General features: G+C 34.7%; 2 protein-coding genes across 2 annotated transcripts; both read right to left on the bottom strand.

Annotated features, from left to right (window-relative positions):
• Window positions 1-1,515: 1,515 nt before the first annotated feature.
• On the bottom strand, window positions 1,516-12,868 carry LOC143463293 (E3 ubiquitin-protein ligase synoviolin A-like). The gene is made up of 15 exons (XM_076961742.1): window positions 12,715-12,868; window positions 12,258-12,416; window positions 11,080-11,172; window positions 10,799-10,951; window positions 10,343-10,391; window positions 10,025-10,128; window positions 9,695-9,821; window positions 8,149-8,314; window positions 5,694-5,815; window positions 5,245-5,363; window positions 4,901-4,973; window positions 4,499-4,694; window positions 4,100-4,258; window positions 3,774-3,913; window positions 1,516-1,954 (listed from the first exon to the last, which is right to left on the bottom strand). The coding sequence occupies exons 2-15, from the start codon at window positions 12,390-12,392 to the stop codon at window positions 1,845-1,847; spliced, it is 1,746 nt and encodes a 581-aa protein (XP_076817857.1). The 5' UTR covers window positions 12,393-12,416; window positions 12,715-12,868; the 3' UTR covers window positions 1,516-1,844.
• LOC143463298 (beta-1,3-N-acetylglucosaminyltransferase radical fringe-like) lies at window positions 12,803-17,658 on the bottom strand. Its single transcript, XM_076961756.1, has one exon. It carries the CDS (start codon window positions 14,809-14,811, stop codon window positions 13,768-13,770), a length of 1,044 nt encoding a protein of 347 aa, XP_076817871.1. The 5' UTR covers window positions 14,812-17,658; the 3' UTR covers window positions 12,803-13,767.
• Between the last annotated feature and the right edge of the window lie 30 nt (window positions 17,659-17,688).

Below are 17,688 nucleotides of genomic sequence, written 5' to 3'. Positions count from 1 at the left end.
TTTCTGACTCAGCAGCCTTACGTTGAAAATACGAAGGATTCTTGTTGGCCAGTCCAGAATGATTTGTCAAAAAAATTACTCTTGAGGTTGGGCTTCATCGATTAGGTTGACAAAACTTTAAAATAGGCTACTCAACACACTGTGGTACATCTTTCCCATTGTCTTCTTTATTGGTAAATCCAAATTCAATGTATAATCCTTTTTTAGGTTTGGATGCCATGACTATCTACATTAAAAATAAGTTACGTAATTCCACTATAACTTTATTGCAATAATAAGCTTCCTGATCAAGCCTTTTGCTAACTGGAACTATTACGAACGAGTTTAAACTTAAATGAAGTCTATAGGCCTCAAGAACCTCAATTAACAGTAAATCATCGTCTTGCAGTCTTGCCTCAACTAAGCAGCATTGCATGTGCGGCACACATTCCTGCATGCTTATGACACCACTAGAATATTTCAAATGACTTTACAGTATAACAATCTAATACAGTAGCGTAGTTTTCTGTCGAAAAACGTTCAGTGCAAATACAAGAAACTTATTCGCGTACCCACAAAATTTCTCTCGCGTACCCCGGTTTTAGAACCCCTGTGACCAAAGCAATGGTGGGAACCTTGTAAACGCCAGAGCAAAATTGTTGTTGACCAAAAATGTCCCATTTTTAAAGCTGGCCCTCACACAAAAAGCTGTTTTTGGAAGCGACCATGCGAACAGGTTTAATAAAAACCGAGGTTTACAAGGTGAAGTGTAAGTAAGCAAGCCAACACAATATTCCTACATTATTAACATGGCGAGTGTAATAGTGAAGTGCAATAATTTACATAATTCACGTTTTTTTTAGTAAGCAATTGTGTGTTCTCCAATTGAGAAAAATGTGTGATTTACAATGTATGCTTGTTGTATTAGGCCTACGTTACTTCATATTAGCTGTCCAGTTTAACTACGACACAGATCCGTATGGTAGAATAACCTGCTTTTCAAGTGCTTGTAGTACGTTTAGAGTGTTACGAATTTAGAAGTGTTCTTGTGACATAGTTTTGTGATGTAAATAGGTGGCCTTAGCTGATTGGCTATAGCAATCTTTGGTTTAATCGTTCTTTTCTGACAAAAAGCTTTTTTGGAAAATCTGGTTTCATGTAAGGTCTATCTACAAAGTGTGTTTGTGAAAATGACATGATAATTTTTTCTGATGTAATTGCGACTATATTACAGAATATAAGAATTTGAACTTTATGAACGTAGTGCTGACTTAAAGAAACAAGAAGAGATAGCAATAAGCAACGGGGTCAAAAGTAAAATAGACGAAAGGAGTTCTAAACGAACAATTGTCATTCAAAAACATTAATATAGCCTCCTTCATCGCCACATTAACATGGGATTGTTCATGTGCAAACACATTTTAATATTTATCACTAATTCATTATATTTGTCGGTATCTCTCACTGCATTCTAACAGGGCTAGAACAATTTTTTCTACCATCGGTTTGTATGAACTACAAGTTCCCAGTTAGTAATTACTGTTTACGTTCAAACTTTATTGTACTTGTTCTGTCTACTACTACATAATACATTAATTTCAGTTTATTGTATATAACTTCAAAGGCTTTACCTTTTTACAGTAATGTATACATAGTATTTCAAATTTAACTATTCCATCATACCATATCTAAATTTTCAGGTTTTTCTTAATATATTTTTTCAAGTTTTTTTCATGGCATTGCCTCCACCATGCAGACTTCTATCATATAAACAACTGAACCCATGAAGCTATAAGCTACTCCTATTGGCAAAGCTCCAGCAAACACAATAACATAAATGAAAGTTGATTGCACACAAAACGCGTTCATTCGGCAGCATTTGTTTCTTTTGGCTGGTTGAATTTAGCAAGTCTTCGTTTACGCAGTTCATTGGCATCTGTAGGTGTTGAATCAACATCATTTTCTAAAGATTCATCTGCAGGTAAGGTATTATTAAAAGAGAACAAAATGTAGCAGTGTTAAAATAAACAGCTTAAAACACATTATATCACTATGTAACAAAAAAAAAAAATTCTTTGTCCTTGGGAAATAATTGCTATATTCTGTTTGCTTATGCCGAAAAAACATGAAAAATCTTAGTTATACCACCATAACTTCGGTTGTTGAATCTTTACAGATTTTTTAATTCTATCGCCATTATTAAAAGTGTGGTATGGCTCGCCGTGGTTGCAAGTACTCAGCAGATTCCTTCTGCTATGTGTGTGGTGAGTTCTTTGCAAAAAAAGCAAAAAAGCACTGTCTGGAGAGTTGCAGGCGTGCGAAAGAAGCCTATCATGCATACTTTCGCATGCCAGTCGGTGACCAAGATAAACATTGGGCACCACACGTCATATGCGAATACTGCCGTCGTACTCTAGAAGGTTGGTTTAGGGGAGAGAAGAGGGCAATGCGTTTTGCTATCCCCCGTGTCTGCCGTGAGCCCACAAACCATCTCACAGATTGTTACTTCTGTATGGTGGATCCAAGCAAACAACGGAAGGGAAAGAATGCACCTTCCATCAATTACCCTGACATTCCATCATCTATTGCACCTGTACCCCATAACACGACTGACATGCCTGTGCCACAACCACCCTTGAGAGATGAACATTTCGTAGCAGATGCACTCTCTACAGATTCAGAAACGGATGCATCAGTTGCTTATCTTCAACACCGAGTTGGCGGTGAAAGGTGTCCCCACTACCCCAACCAAGAAGACATGAACGGTCTTGTCAGGGAACTGTCATTGACAAAGTCGAATGCTGAGCTACTCATTTCCAGACTAAAGCAATGGGACTTACTGGATGAAGAAGATGAAGTGAAGCGACTGATAAATTCCATCAATTTTCCAGAGATGCTGTCTGAGGTTGAACGGAGAGCTTGGACTTCTTTCGTTTCTGTAGTTAACGGGTTCCTGGGCAATCACAAGGCAGAGAATTACAGGGAACTTGTGGATGCGTATTGGAAGATGGGATGCAGGATGTCGCTGAAACTACACGTACTACATGCTCATCTTGATGAATTTAAGGATAACATGGGGGACTACTCAGAAGAACAAGGTGAAAGATTTCATCAAGATATCAGGTATTTTGAGGAACGCTATCAAGGACAGTACAACGAAAATATGATGGGGGACTATATATGGAACCTTTTACGTGAAAGTGAACTCACATATCGTCGCCAATCTCGAAAAAATGTTTCTTTGTGATTAAGTTATAAGTTTTGAGTGCTTTAAGTGACAGCGTAGGTTTGCTCTGTAACAGTTTTGAATAAATACCTATAGCACCAGGCCTTAAGGCTTTTGTCTCGTGTTTGTGTAGCAAAATCGCCTTGCATACATGTGTTTTTCTTCTTTATGTAATTTTTTAGAAATAGATTCTGGAAACAACATTTTCCGTTATTATTTCATTATGACAAAGCCAACAACAACAACTAAAATTAGATTTAACTCCATTCTATTGATTCAAAAAAATATAGTGGGAGCAAAGGCATTAAAAAAGCAAAACTAGTCAAAAAATTCCAATAAATTAATCTCATAAAGTCAGAACCAAAGTTTGAACTTTTTGAATGCTCATTTTTATTGATTTAGACCATACTAAATCAGAAAATAATAGTTTTAACCCATGGACAAATTTTGTATTACATTATCAGAGATACTGGTAGTGTGTTAACAAAAATTATTAGTTGCCATCACATGAAGGTGTAAAGCAGAAGAGTTTCAGACTTTATTTAATCCAAAATGTGACGTGCTTCACCTGAAATAAGACTTGACTGACTAGGTCCAGGAATTTCATTCTGTGATTCAGGATTATCAGTAGGTAAAACTTCTGATGACCCATTGCTTGCTTGAGTTTGCAAGTTGCTTGCAAGATCAGATTGGTTGGGTATTTGAAAGCTAAAAACAATTATGAATTATCATTGATAGCATCTTGCAGAAATTTATATTAAATTTAATGTACATTGTGTAACACTATATTTAATAGTAACCTTGCTTATGCAATACTCAGTAATAGTTGCGTGGCAAAAAAGTTTATCAGCAAAAGTAAAGCTGCATAAAACTTAAATTAGTTAAACACTTCACCTAGTTCCGTCTTGAGATTGGACTACAACTGTGTATTGCATTATTTGTTGAACAGCTGCATCAAGCATGTCTTTGATATTGCGTAAACATTCAATTCTTGCTTCCACGTTTCGTCGTTCCTGGCCTTCCAATGCTCTTAATTGTTCATCTGTCATACCTCTAAAAATCAGTAGGAATTGCAATTATAGCTTTCATCCAATCACAGTACAACTAACCACCTGCTTGCAGGAAGCCTATGTCTGACACCCATTTTCCAAGGGCCTAAATTCCAAATTTGGCAAGCCATGTGCCATGTATAACTAATTCTTCTATGTCGGAACTCAATCAAAACTACTTTACAATTGATTCTAAAGTTAGTGATTTACCTAGAAAGAAGTATTAGTTTTAATGCACATTCACCTGAAGTCAGCCGGGAATGGTGGCGGGGGTATAAAAGGCATAGGGGGCATGAACATATTACCAAAGCTTGGAAATTGCTGAAAATTTGGAGGTGGTGAAGCAGCAGCAGAATCACCATTTGGTGAAGATTGGGGGGGAGGACCTGGTGGCCCAGGAAATACACCAGGATGCATAGGTGGAGGAAACATCGGAGGATCTGTTAAATTGAGTTTAAAGAAATCTGTAACTAATTTATTTGATTCCACAATTTTCCCCATATCGAAATAAATACTTTTAAGGTTATTTGATTTTTTTAAGTCATAATCAATCCCTCCTAACTTAGTATCAAAAATAAATTACTTTTCATGAAATAATTTCCTATCAGTCGCTGTGATTATTCAATATACACAAAATGTAACATACAAGGCGGAGGAGGAGGTGCACCAGCCATCGGTGCTGGTGGTGCAGGTGGGTCTGGTGCAGGTCTAGTAGGAGTCTGATTTACAATGCAATGTTGCACAGGTCAAGTCGACATTATGAGAGGTTAAAAAAAAACATAACAAAAAATTAGGTTACTCATGAAGGTATTTTCTATTAATTAAGTAATTAATTATTTATTACCTATTAATAATTTTTAATTTTCTAAATACTTAAACTTAAAAGTTTTAGACCTTAACTTATCACTTAAGATTACCATTCCTAATTTATATTAACTTTTGCGCAGAACACCTGAAATAAAACATAATAAACAATAATAAATTGATCACCGGAATTCTAGCTTGCAAAACATCTAATCGGCATGTAGGGCAAGTTTGCTGACGCTGAAACCAAGATCGCAAACAAGATGCATGGAAAATATGTCCACAGGGCAATTTTTTATTGACTCCTATATGTATATATTAGTTTTATTAAAAAACACAAAATAACAAACAAAAATAACCAACCGAAACAAGACAGCTCATTAAATATACTATGGTTTCCACCAGAATAATCATCAAATATAAGGTTCAACTGGTGAAGAAACAGAACTTGATTTTCTGCCGACGTTTCAGTTAAAAATTGCAAGACACAATAATTACTGAATCATCAACATAGGGATTCGCAGACTTCAAAAATTCTATAAAGAGGTCTATGACTGGAAAAAGGTTGTACTTGGTAACTGCTGTATTACAGTGATGACAGAGTGTAAGTGGTGATAATAATCTAAACTCATTACCGACATCAGAGTTTCCTCTACCAGCTGGAGGGGTTTCTGGGTTTGGAGCTATCATCTCTTCACGGCAGATGATACAAGTGCTGTCTGCGCTTGACAATTCTTCTGTTGTAGCGTCGGGATATCTGTAAAAGATAACCTGGTTTATCAAAATCTGAAATGACATGGTAGGCTATAGTATCAGATTACAGTCTTCACCCTTAGACTGAGTAAGATTATTTTATGGCTTGAACTTGGCAAGGACATTTTACCAAGCTTGTCTTAGTGCGAGTTTCGATAGTTTAACTATGTGAGCAATTTTTTCTGCCCGCCCTGCAAAGATCTCACCAGCGATTGCACCGGGCTGACTCATTTTCAGATGGCTGGGGGTACTTGCATTTTTAATATGTGAACCCGCTTCTGCCCCGCACTTGCGCTGGTTCATTTGCAAGTGTCTGCAGGTACTTGTATTTATTATTAATTTCTGATTGGTTCTTCTTGGCAGTTACCATCATTTTTGTAAAATGCAATGTGCCTAATCTTTTCGAATAAATGAAAGTAAGTTTGCTATATGCTTGTAAATTCTCTTACAAAAGTTGTTACAACAACTGTTCGCTTTAGTCTTGGTCACTATTCCGCTGTATCTGATAAGGGTACAAAGTCTATTACTATAGATGTCAGCAGGTGTTTTGTTATGAGTCGAGAAGAACAATAAAAATCAACATGAAGTTTCCTAATAAAGAATATCTTTCTTACTGCGACTAGAAACTGTAACAAAACAACAAAAGACAACGTTTGACCTTTAAACAAACATTGTTTTTAGTCTATAGATCACTGTTGCGTTTTTTCTGATTTTATTTATGATAAGGCCAAAAGTCTGAGACAACGCTTGACCTTATTTGGTATGTGGATGTAAGTGGCTTTATTATCGTGCATTAAACAAAAAGTAAATGATGTCATTGTAGTTAACAGAAGTGCAGTTATCTTATAGATAAAACCAGAAGTGATTTCAATGCAGACAAAAATTTGTATTTTGCGGGAACCCACACCCCCCCACCGCATTTTAAAGCCTTACCCATGACCACAGCGGAGCTCTTGTGGGTGCCCAGGTACCAGCAACCTGGGGAGGGCATATCCGCACAGGGCTCTAATAGTTATACATATACTGTGCAGGTATTTTATTTGTTTTCATATTGTAAACCAATATTAGAAATTGCCCTACAGCTTCACTAAATCAGGGCTTCTCAAACTGTGGGTCGCGACCCCGTTTGGGGTCGTGAAACAAAATTAATTTTTATAAATTGAATTGTTGTTTGTTAATTTTGTATTCACTTTACTGTTTCCATGACGAGATTCTTTTATTAATGTAGGCTACAGTCACTGTACTTCGGTGGATTTTGTGCACTTGTATGGTTTTGCCAGAGACAAAAATACCACTTGAGATTTGTAATTGGACGTTTATTGTTTAACATCATTAACGTGTAGGCTACCTCTCAAGGGGTCGCATAGAAATTTCTTTTCTAAAATGGGGTCGCAGAACCAAAAAGTTTGAGAAGCCCTACACTAAATAACCTCAACAACAGTAGCGCAGTTGTGCATAGAACCAAGATCACGTAATTGCCTGTCTGATACCACTGAGTCAATGATATGTGAAAAGGAAAAGCTGATTCAAATTTATTTTTGGCACTTAGTTAGCTTGTTGACAGAGTCGTTTAAAATGTGAAAATTTTGTTGAAATTTGCACTTGTTTGAAAGTGGCTTTTAGGTTTTGTGTGTCAGATTGCAAAGAGGGATTAATGGTCAGTCAAATGCTGGCAAAGGCCCATGTTAGGTATTTAGGATATTTAGCAGGTAACATTTTTTGCAAAGGTATAATACGGTGCCTCTATACGTTGAATTAAAAGCTGCATCGCTGTAGCCCTGCCCTATAGCTTACAATATCTTAGGTAACCTAATTAGCTGAGTTGTAGGTTGGCCAACAATATAGCTGAAAACTTTTAAAACAGTGCGTGGATTATGCTCAACTATCAACCATTTCACTGCATTCCATAATAAAAGTTTTCCTGAACTGACTACAAAGTTAGGGTCACAGACTGACAAGTTATCTGCTTGACAGGTACCTTTCAATCTTGGCCTTGTTGACTAACATGAATAAATAGATGTATAGCGTAAAAATTTGGTTACTATGTATTAGTTAGTTAAATTCAATTCAATTTTTAAAATGGTCATGAAAACAGTCTAATTAAATACTATTCTCAAAATAGGTTTAAAATACAGAAAACATCAACCACTGATGAAATTATCATCAGCCATTAACTATTGGAGCTGGACTTCATATGCTATTTAGATTCTCTCAGTGTCAGTACGCTGAAAAACTACTTATCTTAAGATATTATATTAATCAAATCCACATTTGATTCACACAAATTTTCAACCATAATACGATTATGATCCAAGGCACATTTAACTATATACTTACAATGTGTTCATATTTCTGATTGCTCGTCGAGATAAAATTATGTCAGACACAGCTTTCTTGAACTGTCGCATTGTAAGATACATCGGTCGGACTGAGAACAATGGAAAAGTATATATTTTCATCATCAGCGCAGTGAAGCATATGTACAAGGCCACTCTGAGAAAACCTAAAACATAGATAAATTTGGGGTTTAATAAGGTAAGCAACAACAAAATAGAAGCAATTGTACCATCAATCTGTGACATTTGATGGTTATGCAAATTCATACAATGCGCTTAGGCTATATAGTCCAATACTGTACATAATATACTGATACACGCACAAAATTCCAATTTTACAGTATAGAGTTATAAAGATTTTGGTTTTAATTATATCTTTTCGTTGATGTTTCTATGACAAAGTTTTACTTCTAAATAGTTGGTATGATCATGAAACTGTGTGTAAAGTTTATGGAACTTTACAAGTGATTTTGAATTGGCCAAGGGCTTGGGCTGCTTACTGGGGTGATTTTGACAGATTTATAGAAGGGAGTGAAAATTTCTACAGTTTTCTGATATTTTCAACACATATGCAGAATTGTGAAATGTATTTCATTTGAATATAAAAGTATGCAAGTATTCTGGAAACATTATTTTCAAGCATGTTTTTAAAACAATATTTTCCGCAAATGAACATATATTCGGCCGATATTACGGCTAATCCTCGAGTTAGGTATGAACTACATGCTCTATAAAAATAATTGTATTGTACCCAAAAACCTCCGAAAACATCGTAAATATACCTAGAACAACTACAACGGTCAATTGACCGGTAAATGAAAATAATGGCTTAAATTTTCCTGCAAACCTTAACGTTTACACATAACAATTTCAGAAGAAAATTTCAGAAAAAGGTTCAGTCAACGTAAAGAGGGTAAAAAGGACGATTGTATAGAACAAGAATAGTCATTGTGGCTTAACTACAAGTTTCGTTCGTAATCCAATAAAATCAAAACAGCAAGGTGAACAGATGAAGAGAAAACGCCGATTCTGCATATTTTTTTTATATGACCGTAGCGAATAATCAAACTCAGTTGATCACATCTCTGACATTAGCTTGCTTATAAATCACAAATGAGCAAAATTACCTTAGCAACGCCTGCAAAGACCGCTATCCTTATCTAGCGGTCAATTGACCGATACGGTCGTTTTAGGGTTAACACCATTTAAAACAATGTCAATGATTACAAGCACACTGTTTTGCACAATAATGATTACCATTTAGTACTTTCGTGATTGATTGTATGAAAGTGAAAGATCCTATTCGTTATTTTGTATTTTCTATGTATCTTCGTAAGCTGTATGTTGGAATTCAACCCTATTTATATATAGTACAGAGCAAATACCACAGAAAATGCGAATGCTAATAGTAATAGTAATAACCAAAAAAAATCAAATGCAGTTTCATGACTAGAACGGAGCATCAAGGATATATTTACAAACTTAGAATAATCCAATTGAACTAAATATTCCCCAAATCATAACTTGTAGTAGGAAACATATTTCACCTGTAATCAATTCCACATACAGCATGTAAACTGCTTTATTTTCCCATGGGTTTTCACTTTGTAAATCAATGGCATGTAGAACATATTTCAGGAATACAGTCAGCACAATAGTTGCAAGAATAGCATACTGAATATTAAAACATTATTAACTATCAAAACAACGAAATATTAAGAGTGAAACAGGAAAAGTTGCAATGTTCTGATAAGTCTTGTCTGCGCACCGCTAGTACTAACTTGTAATTCAGGCAAATATTATCAGCAGTAAATTACTGTTGGTGGTCGGTATACAATTACAAATTAACAACAAATACATATCATTTTATCACCAACCTCAAAACCAAATACCAACTGTACAGTTGCTCCTTTGGTAGTAATACTGTTATACGAGACAGTCACAAAGAAAATGTCACTTGCCAGCAAAATGGATAACAAAGCTACAATATTAAATTACAAAGTTGAGTAGGGTGTATAGGTATTACATAAGTACCATTAACAATAACTGACGGAACTTCTATTTCAGTTGGTAGATTTTTGTTTTCAACAAGCAATATAGTATACCAGTAGTCTGGTATAAGTTTATATTTCATGTTGACCATAAATTTATACGAAAACAGCAACATAAGTAATCTTACATGCAAAACCACTTACACAAAATTCGAAGTTTGAAAATGAAAGTTATGACTGGACTTCTTTCCATCTAAAGTAAAAGCTTAGTTGAATAATCATCCATATTATATAATTACTTGACAAGATATCATAAAACATTCTCAAATATGACGCTCCATATGATAACAACATTGTTGTGCTGAATGGTGTTGAATTGTTACAAAGACATATGGGCTATATTCCCACCAATTTTATGTAGCATAGCTTAGCATCAGGCCTTCAGAAAAGGAAATATATTGAGTGTTGTTACCATTAAAATAACTTCCTGGAGTGGAAGAGAATTACGATCTTTTTTATTTTACTCAGTTATGGGTAAGCTGTGGTGACTGCAAGTTTATTTTCAGGATGAAAAATATTTGTTCACTAATTTATAAGTGAAACACTATTTATAAATTATCTTTAAAACAAAGTCACAAACTTATATCATTTCTAACTTACATAATCCACCCTATCTTCAAGCAACCAATGAAAACATTTAAGAAAGAGAAGAAGTGTAAAAGCTGATACAAAAAGTGGACTAAATTCATTACGAAACATTGTCAAAGCAAGACATGTGTCTGTCACAGCATACCAAGCCCTTTCAATCAGATGCTGTAAAAGCAGAAGTTAATAATATATATTAATTCACAAGCTAACTAGCCAATGTACAGTTTACTGTTATTTTTATTCAATAGAAATAGAATTTCAATAAAAAAATATAGAAGTATCAAGTAACTCACTTCAGTTTCTATTGCTCGTAATTGCCCAAAAAACGTTTTTCTCATTAATTTTGCAAACAATAGCACGAAGACAAAAGCTTGAAAGTACAAAACCTAAACACAATGAAATAAATTTTGTAGTCACTAATTACTATGACAGAGTAATCATATGGAATAAATATGCTCTTTTGGCATGAAAGCGAATTTTAATTTTTGATCAACATTCTAATAATTGATGCTAGCGTTCAATATGTCTGTCCGTATGCTCGGTGGCGAGAATAGTATAGAGCAGTGGTTTTCAATTAAGGGTCTGCAACCAGCGCTTAGAGATATATATATCATATATATATATACATTTTACACATTTCGCGTTCAGTGATGTTGGCATGTAGCCCTGAATGAGATACTTGTTGTGCATGTAATCAATTTCGTGAGTTCATTCAACCCATAACAGTCAGTTTGTTTTGCATTTTGCACCAGTCCAGAAAGCATATTTTCAACTATTACTGGTCCGCAAGCATGAAGTAGTTGAAAACCACTGGTATTGGCTAAACCTAAGTTGCAGCAAGAGTTCTCAAACTTTACCCGTCTTCATCATCCAGGACCATTTTTACTATACCTAAGCACTTGGCAAACCTCTTTACCCCGAATGTACCCTAAAATGTAGGCGTTGATTAAAAGATGTAAAAATTGTTCTCCCTCAAAGATATTATGTTTTAGCTGGCATGTGCTGGTTTGCTTGTCTGTTTCTATATGTTAAATAACATACTTGGAAAATTATTCACCATACAAATTCTGACAAAATTTTCATATTGGCTCAGCAATGATTGCAAAGTTCAGTAAAGGAACAAATTGCATGCCTTTTCCCCTACACTTTTCTGTGGCAAAATGCAAAGAAGTTGCAAACTGATGATATATGCCAGCAATAAAAACAGGGGATGACATTTGTTGTGCCGTATATGATTACTCAAGGTAGGCTTAATCAATTGTAAAAATAAAATTTTTTTAATACAGAAAAATACTTTTCTACTTGCCACAACAAACTTAAAACATTATTTACACGTATATAATTAACTTAAATTTCATTCTTTGTAAGTTTCTATTAAAATCCACTGAAAGCAACAGTTTGAAAGAACAGCAATCAAATTTGTCAAGTTTTATAAAGCTGTGGAGAGCTTTGTGATATGCAACAAACTTACAGCTAAGCAAGGACTGGATTTAGTGAGATAAACAACAGTCGGATAAAATTGCTTCTTCTGGATCCACGCATTTGCCACAACTGCTGAGGTCAACGTAAAACTAGCACCGGTTAAAACCAATCCTCTCATTTTCATATTTGTCTTCAGACAGAAAAATTTCTGAAAAAAAGATACATCATGTAAACATTGAAAGTGTGAAGAAGAAATGACCTGTAATTAGGAGTACTACATCATTACCAATGCAGTAGAGAAAAATAAAAGGTCCACAGAAATGTATACAGATATGTCATACATACTATAAAACCTGTCAGGTAACTTCCAAAAATGTGAAAATTTTTTAACTATAGTTAGATAACAAATTAACCTACAGCAAGATTTAAATAAAATGAAATCTAAAAATTAACCGGGAAATAAGGTTTCTGAAAAGCACTATTTACTACATATATTACCACATTACCTTCTGGTTAAGGTTTATACATCAACAAATAATTATAAGCAGGCAGAGTTCCATTCATTCAACTGAATTTCAACACCTAGAAATAGACCTTGAAAAATCGCAAACATGTTCTGTGTAATAACACATTTTGAGAAAAATCTAAATTAAATCAGAAAATATTACAAGCAAGGTATAGCCTGGCAAGATAATGACAACAACGAAAATAAAATAAATTCATAGCAATTCACTTCCATCCTAAGAGGTAACTTACAGTGTATAGCCTAACAGAAAAAATAGGATTGCTTTGACCAGATAAGGAACAAAATTATTTAATAATAGGTTTAGAACAAATCAAAATAACACAGTGTGCATAATGACAAAAAAGCAATATAAACAATTATTAAATATATATAAACTTCAGATCTATGCAGGAAAAGACACCGTATTTCATGCAAGGTAAGTAACAATGATAGTAAAAGATACGCATAATGCATATATACATGTACGTAAAGCTTAGACATAATTTGTTTGAAAAATATTTCTTATGGCTACAATGCTTAGGAGGTATTCAAAGCAGTAATGTGTAATTTAAAAACATACTTATAATAACACTTATCTCTTAAATATACCAGCATCTATGGCAAGAAATATATTATAAACCATTGGCAAAATTAACAATTTAACCATTGTACTACGAAATGAAATTCTAATGTTTCCATCCAGTGAACTCAATCCATTCCCTTAAAACATATACCAACTTTATTTTATGTGTACTAGAACAAATTGTTCACATCTAACCATTGCTAAAACGCATTGATTATAATTTCATGATTTGAATATGCGAATTTATAACAAGATTAACTTGTTTATTTCAGCTGACTCGTGATTATGCATAGTAAGAGGTCAGCTTATTTAAGCAAGTCATAAACAGCCGGATATGCCCAGCAATTATTGTAACACAGAATGTTTAATTCAAAATATGACAGTTTTACCATATATATTACATATAGTAAATTTTATACACACAGTTGCAAATTGTGATGTTTTATTTTTATTATTTCTTGAAGCGTTGTGTTATTTTGGGCAGAACTGAGTGCCAGGATACAATAAACAGTGTAATGAGAGAAATCTTGTTGGATCATATGTAACATTAAATACATGACTACCTGATGGAATCGAAATCACATTAAGGCCATTAATACCTGTATTGTAACTGAATGTTACTTGGTCTGCAAACGTTCTTGGATTAAGGTGGTTCAAACGCTCTAAATGTGAGTGAAAAAGTTCTGAATGAGTTAGATGCACAGTGAGCCTGTTTGTGATAATAAAACCTACAGTACAGTCATCGGGTAAATGAAGATCTTTTGATGTTTCACTGAAGTTTCCGTGACGGCACCATGGTGACATTTTTGTAGCCAACGTATTTGTGATGCAAAAACCGGCACCACCAGTAGCAAACCAAAAGTCCACAACTTCCCCTCTGAAAGTAGATCGAAGTGATTTTGACATGCTTGGTTTTCCAATATACATGTCATTCTTCCAGTGATACTGGTTCAGAACAGCCACTAAACGTTTTATATTTACATAATTATCATCATCAAAATGGCACCACCATTTTTTGTGTGTTTTCATGTAAGCATTGTATTCAGCCTCCATTTTGCAACTCAAACCTTTCCTGGTATGATAAGAGCTGCAGTTGGTATTTATAACATGGCCATCTGTTGTTTTGTTTAAGAATGGGTCATCATAATCAGTAAAAATATAAGTTTGCTTGGCTGCTTTCTTGAACCATGTGCTATAAACAATACTAAGTCTACTGCGATGATAGGTTTTTGTAGATTTGACACTGATAAATACATCCTCCAGAGTTATTTGCTGAATTCTTGAATTGTTTACTTTGTTGGTTATGTTGGATGAATGTGTCAGGACATGGTGGTTTTTTTGAAAAATGTTTTCAGAGAATGCAAGATGTGGCCGCTTATTTGAATAGGGCTCAGTAAGTTTTGCAAAACCCTGAAGATGTGTAAACATGAGCTGATGAAAAATACTAATAATTGTAAAACAAACAAGTATAAGCAGCCATATGTTCACAGTATCACCAACTTTCTTTAAACACATGTTTCAGTGCTCATCAGCTCCACAGCATCTTCAGAATGGAAAATTTACACCTGAATTGCTTAATGTCACATCTGCCAAATATTTATAATACATATAAGCATTAATAAATACCAACAAAATGTTAAAGCTACATTCAAAAACTTAGAATATTTTCATTTTAAAGTAAGCATTGATAAGGGAGGCTATGCCTTTATTACCGGTACCACATGTTAAACTTCATTTGTTGCCTGTCTGTTAAAATAACTACTCCAAAACCTGTTATTTAAATTCAATCAAATTTTAGGGATATGCCAGCTATCACACAAAGAAGAACTGATTAAATTTTGGGGTAGATAAATTCAGTGAGGACCACATTATGGGCCAAAAAACAGTCACAGGGCATTACCTGCTTATCCTTCTCTGCAACAGAATCAAGGAAAAAACTCAAATCTATCGAGAAAAATACCAATGTTGTGTGGAGTTTGCCGTATAACTGAAATTTTTGCAATTTGGTCAAACGTGACAAAGAAAAAAAATCTACTTTTTCTTACACATTTTATGCTTTTTGTACTAGTCTTTTAATTATTTTGTTGATATCCATTTTATCTTATACTATCTTATCTTATACGTTACCACTATGTCACCGGATAAAATCGTGCATTCGAAGCTTTTTTTCAGTTTCTTGTTAAACTAACTTAAATGAACGATATACTAACCTAAACCTAACTCAAATCTTCCTTCCAATCGAAATCAAAGTTCAATCAAGTGTCTGTCACAGGTAAATATACTCGTATTAAGATTTTTAATAACATGTAGTGGTTAAGAAGTTATTGCCAAAATTGTATTGCAAACTTGGTTTCTTATGATGAAGCGGGTGGTTATTATGATTTAACAATGAAAAACAATATGCCTGATGACTGGGGTTTGCATTAGGTATGATAAGCTAGCTCAGCGTGGTCCAACTGCAGGCCCGCGAACTGATAGTCAGCTTTGATAGTCGCTATTGTCGAGGAAGAACCTCGACCGCAGATGTCACATTGATCAGCATTTAAATTTTATCAGCTAAATTTTGAACTATTCTAATTTCAGTTTCAATAAAAAAGAGAACTTTTTTCAGTTCTAATATCAATGTCACATTGCTCTTCAGTTTTAATTTAAAAACATTGGCCCGCAAGATAAAAAAACTTCAGATTTTGGCCCGCGATGAAAAGAAGTTGGACCACGCTGAGCTAGCTAATGTGTTTTGGATGGAATACATCTCCGTAAGTAGGTGATTAGTAGCAAGTATGTTTATTTTCAGGGTAGGAATGTCACAAATTACAACACATAAAGTGATAAAACATTCTTGTTTTTACAGCGGTTACCAATGCTGGACTAGAGAGAGCTAAAGCGAACAGCCAAGACTGAACTGTACTGTAGATTAGGATTTACATTAACCAGTACAAACATACCAACAGTAAGCTTGTTTAGGCATATTTAAAGCAAAATGTTCCTGTTGCACACTTTTATTATACGCAATAATTTTAACTTGTCTGTCACAGAAAACTTTCTATTCCTACTTGATCCAAATATCTGAGTTATCCGTATTATTTCTGTTATTGTGACATAATGAGAACCACCATCCTCGTCATAATTAAATGATAAGTTTACGTTTTTGGCACTTATTTAAAGCAACAACTGCTTAACCATGATAATGAACTGATAGCTTAGCCGGCGTGATGATAGAAAATTTTGGCGTGCACGTTCATGAACGTCGTGCGTGCAGATGCCAGAATTTGCATTACTGTATCTGCTGCAAGGCCTATAGGCTAGTCTAGTTTGTTTTTCATTTATTTTAGTTGACAACTTCACATCGAATTTTGGAAATGTCAGTCTAAAAATACTAGGATACTACAAGAAATAATCCAACTAATTATTTATTTATAAAGTACAGCATAAGAATTTACTCGGCACGGTTACTGCTAATTTTTCAGCTCCTGGAATGCTTGACTTCGAGCAGAGCTTGTTCCAAACGATAGGTTTCCAATCATTTTGCTATGGTAAGAACACGTAGCTTTGTGCATTCAACCATGACCAAATTAAAACTTTGATCAAAATGGGGACTTTTTTGTAAATACAGTGGTAATTACTAACCCTAACGGGTAGCGGTTAAAGTTAATAGAAAACTTTGGTAGCGGTGAGAGTGGTACGATTTTATCGTCGGATTGAGGAAAATTTCTGCACTACTTAAACCCGACGGTGATTGATTACCGATTGCCACACAATTTTTATATCGTATTGCCCGAATTTAGAACTCTTTATCAGGACTAATGAACCGAAGCAAGTGTCGTTAATGCCGGGCACGAGGGTATTAGAAGGATCTGTAACGGGATAAAATTTTTGTTTAAGGACGAAAATGGGGCATCGTCAAAAAGAATTATTTCATCGTAGCCTACAGTATATGTGCCCCACGGAGTGAGATTTTATGTAGGCATTCAATTTGTATTAGAGAAACTTTCCATTCAATAACATTTTCATCAAGTGCTAATAAGTTTTTAAGTTATTACTATAAAAGCCTATAGGCCTACCGACATAAAAATAAACCAAAAGCAATAATCTTTTTGTCTTTACATAGAGAGGGGGTTAGGCCCGAGCCCAGAACTTTTAATGGGGCCTATTTTTTGAACATTCATCCTCACGCTTCGATAAAGAAGCATGTAGTAAAACCCAAATTGAAAAAGAATGACTTTTTCTGTGTTTGTCTGTTATATTCCAACTACACCATAGCTAAGCATCTGTTTGTGCTGGTGTGGCCCCTCAAATTGTGTTCTGTTTTCCAACTTAACTCTTATTAAGGAAGTTCTTCTAACTAAATCCTGCAGCCCGGGCACACGTTGCACACATCTCCTGCTTACCACT

This window comes from Clavelina lepadiformis, chromosome 6 (genome assembly GCF_947623445.1).
Source record: "Clavelina lepadiformis chromosome 6, kaClaLepa1.1, whole genome shotgun sequence".
Taxonomy (NCBI): Eukaryota; Metazoa; Chordata; class Ascidiacea; order Aplousobranchia; family Clavelinidae; genus Clavelina; species Clavelina lepadiformis.
Note: the sequence above shows the minus strand (reverse complement) of the source record. Positions and strands in the feature narration are given on the sequence as shown.

Bases quoted from the DNA above. Each gene is read 5' to 3' on its own strand.
- LOC143463298 (XM_076961756.1), bottom strand. From the start codon at position 14,811: ATGTGTTTAAAGAAAGTTGGTGATACTGTGAACATATGGCTGCTTATA.
- LOC143463293 (XM_076961742.1), bottom strand. From the start codon at position 12,392: ATGAAAATGAGAGGATTGGTTTTAACCGGTGCTAGTTTTACGTTGACC. The intron at 10,952-11,079 runs GTGAGTTACTTG...CTGCTTTTACAG, and splicing joins TACGAGCAATAGAAACTGAA to CATCTGATTGAAAGGGCTTG. The intron at 9,822-10,024 runs GTTGGTGATAAA...TTTAATATTCAG, and splicing joins AGTTGGTATTTGGTTTTGAG to TATGCTATTCTTGCAACTAT.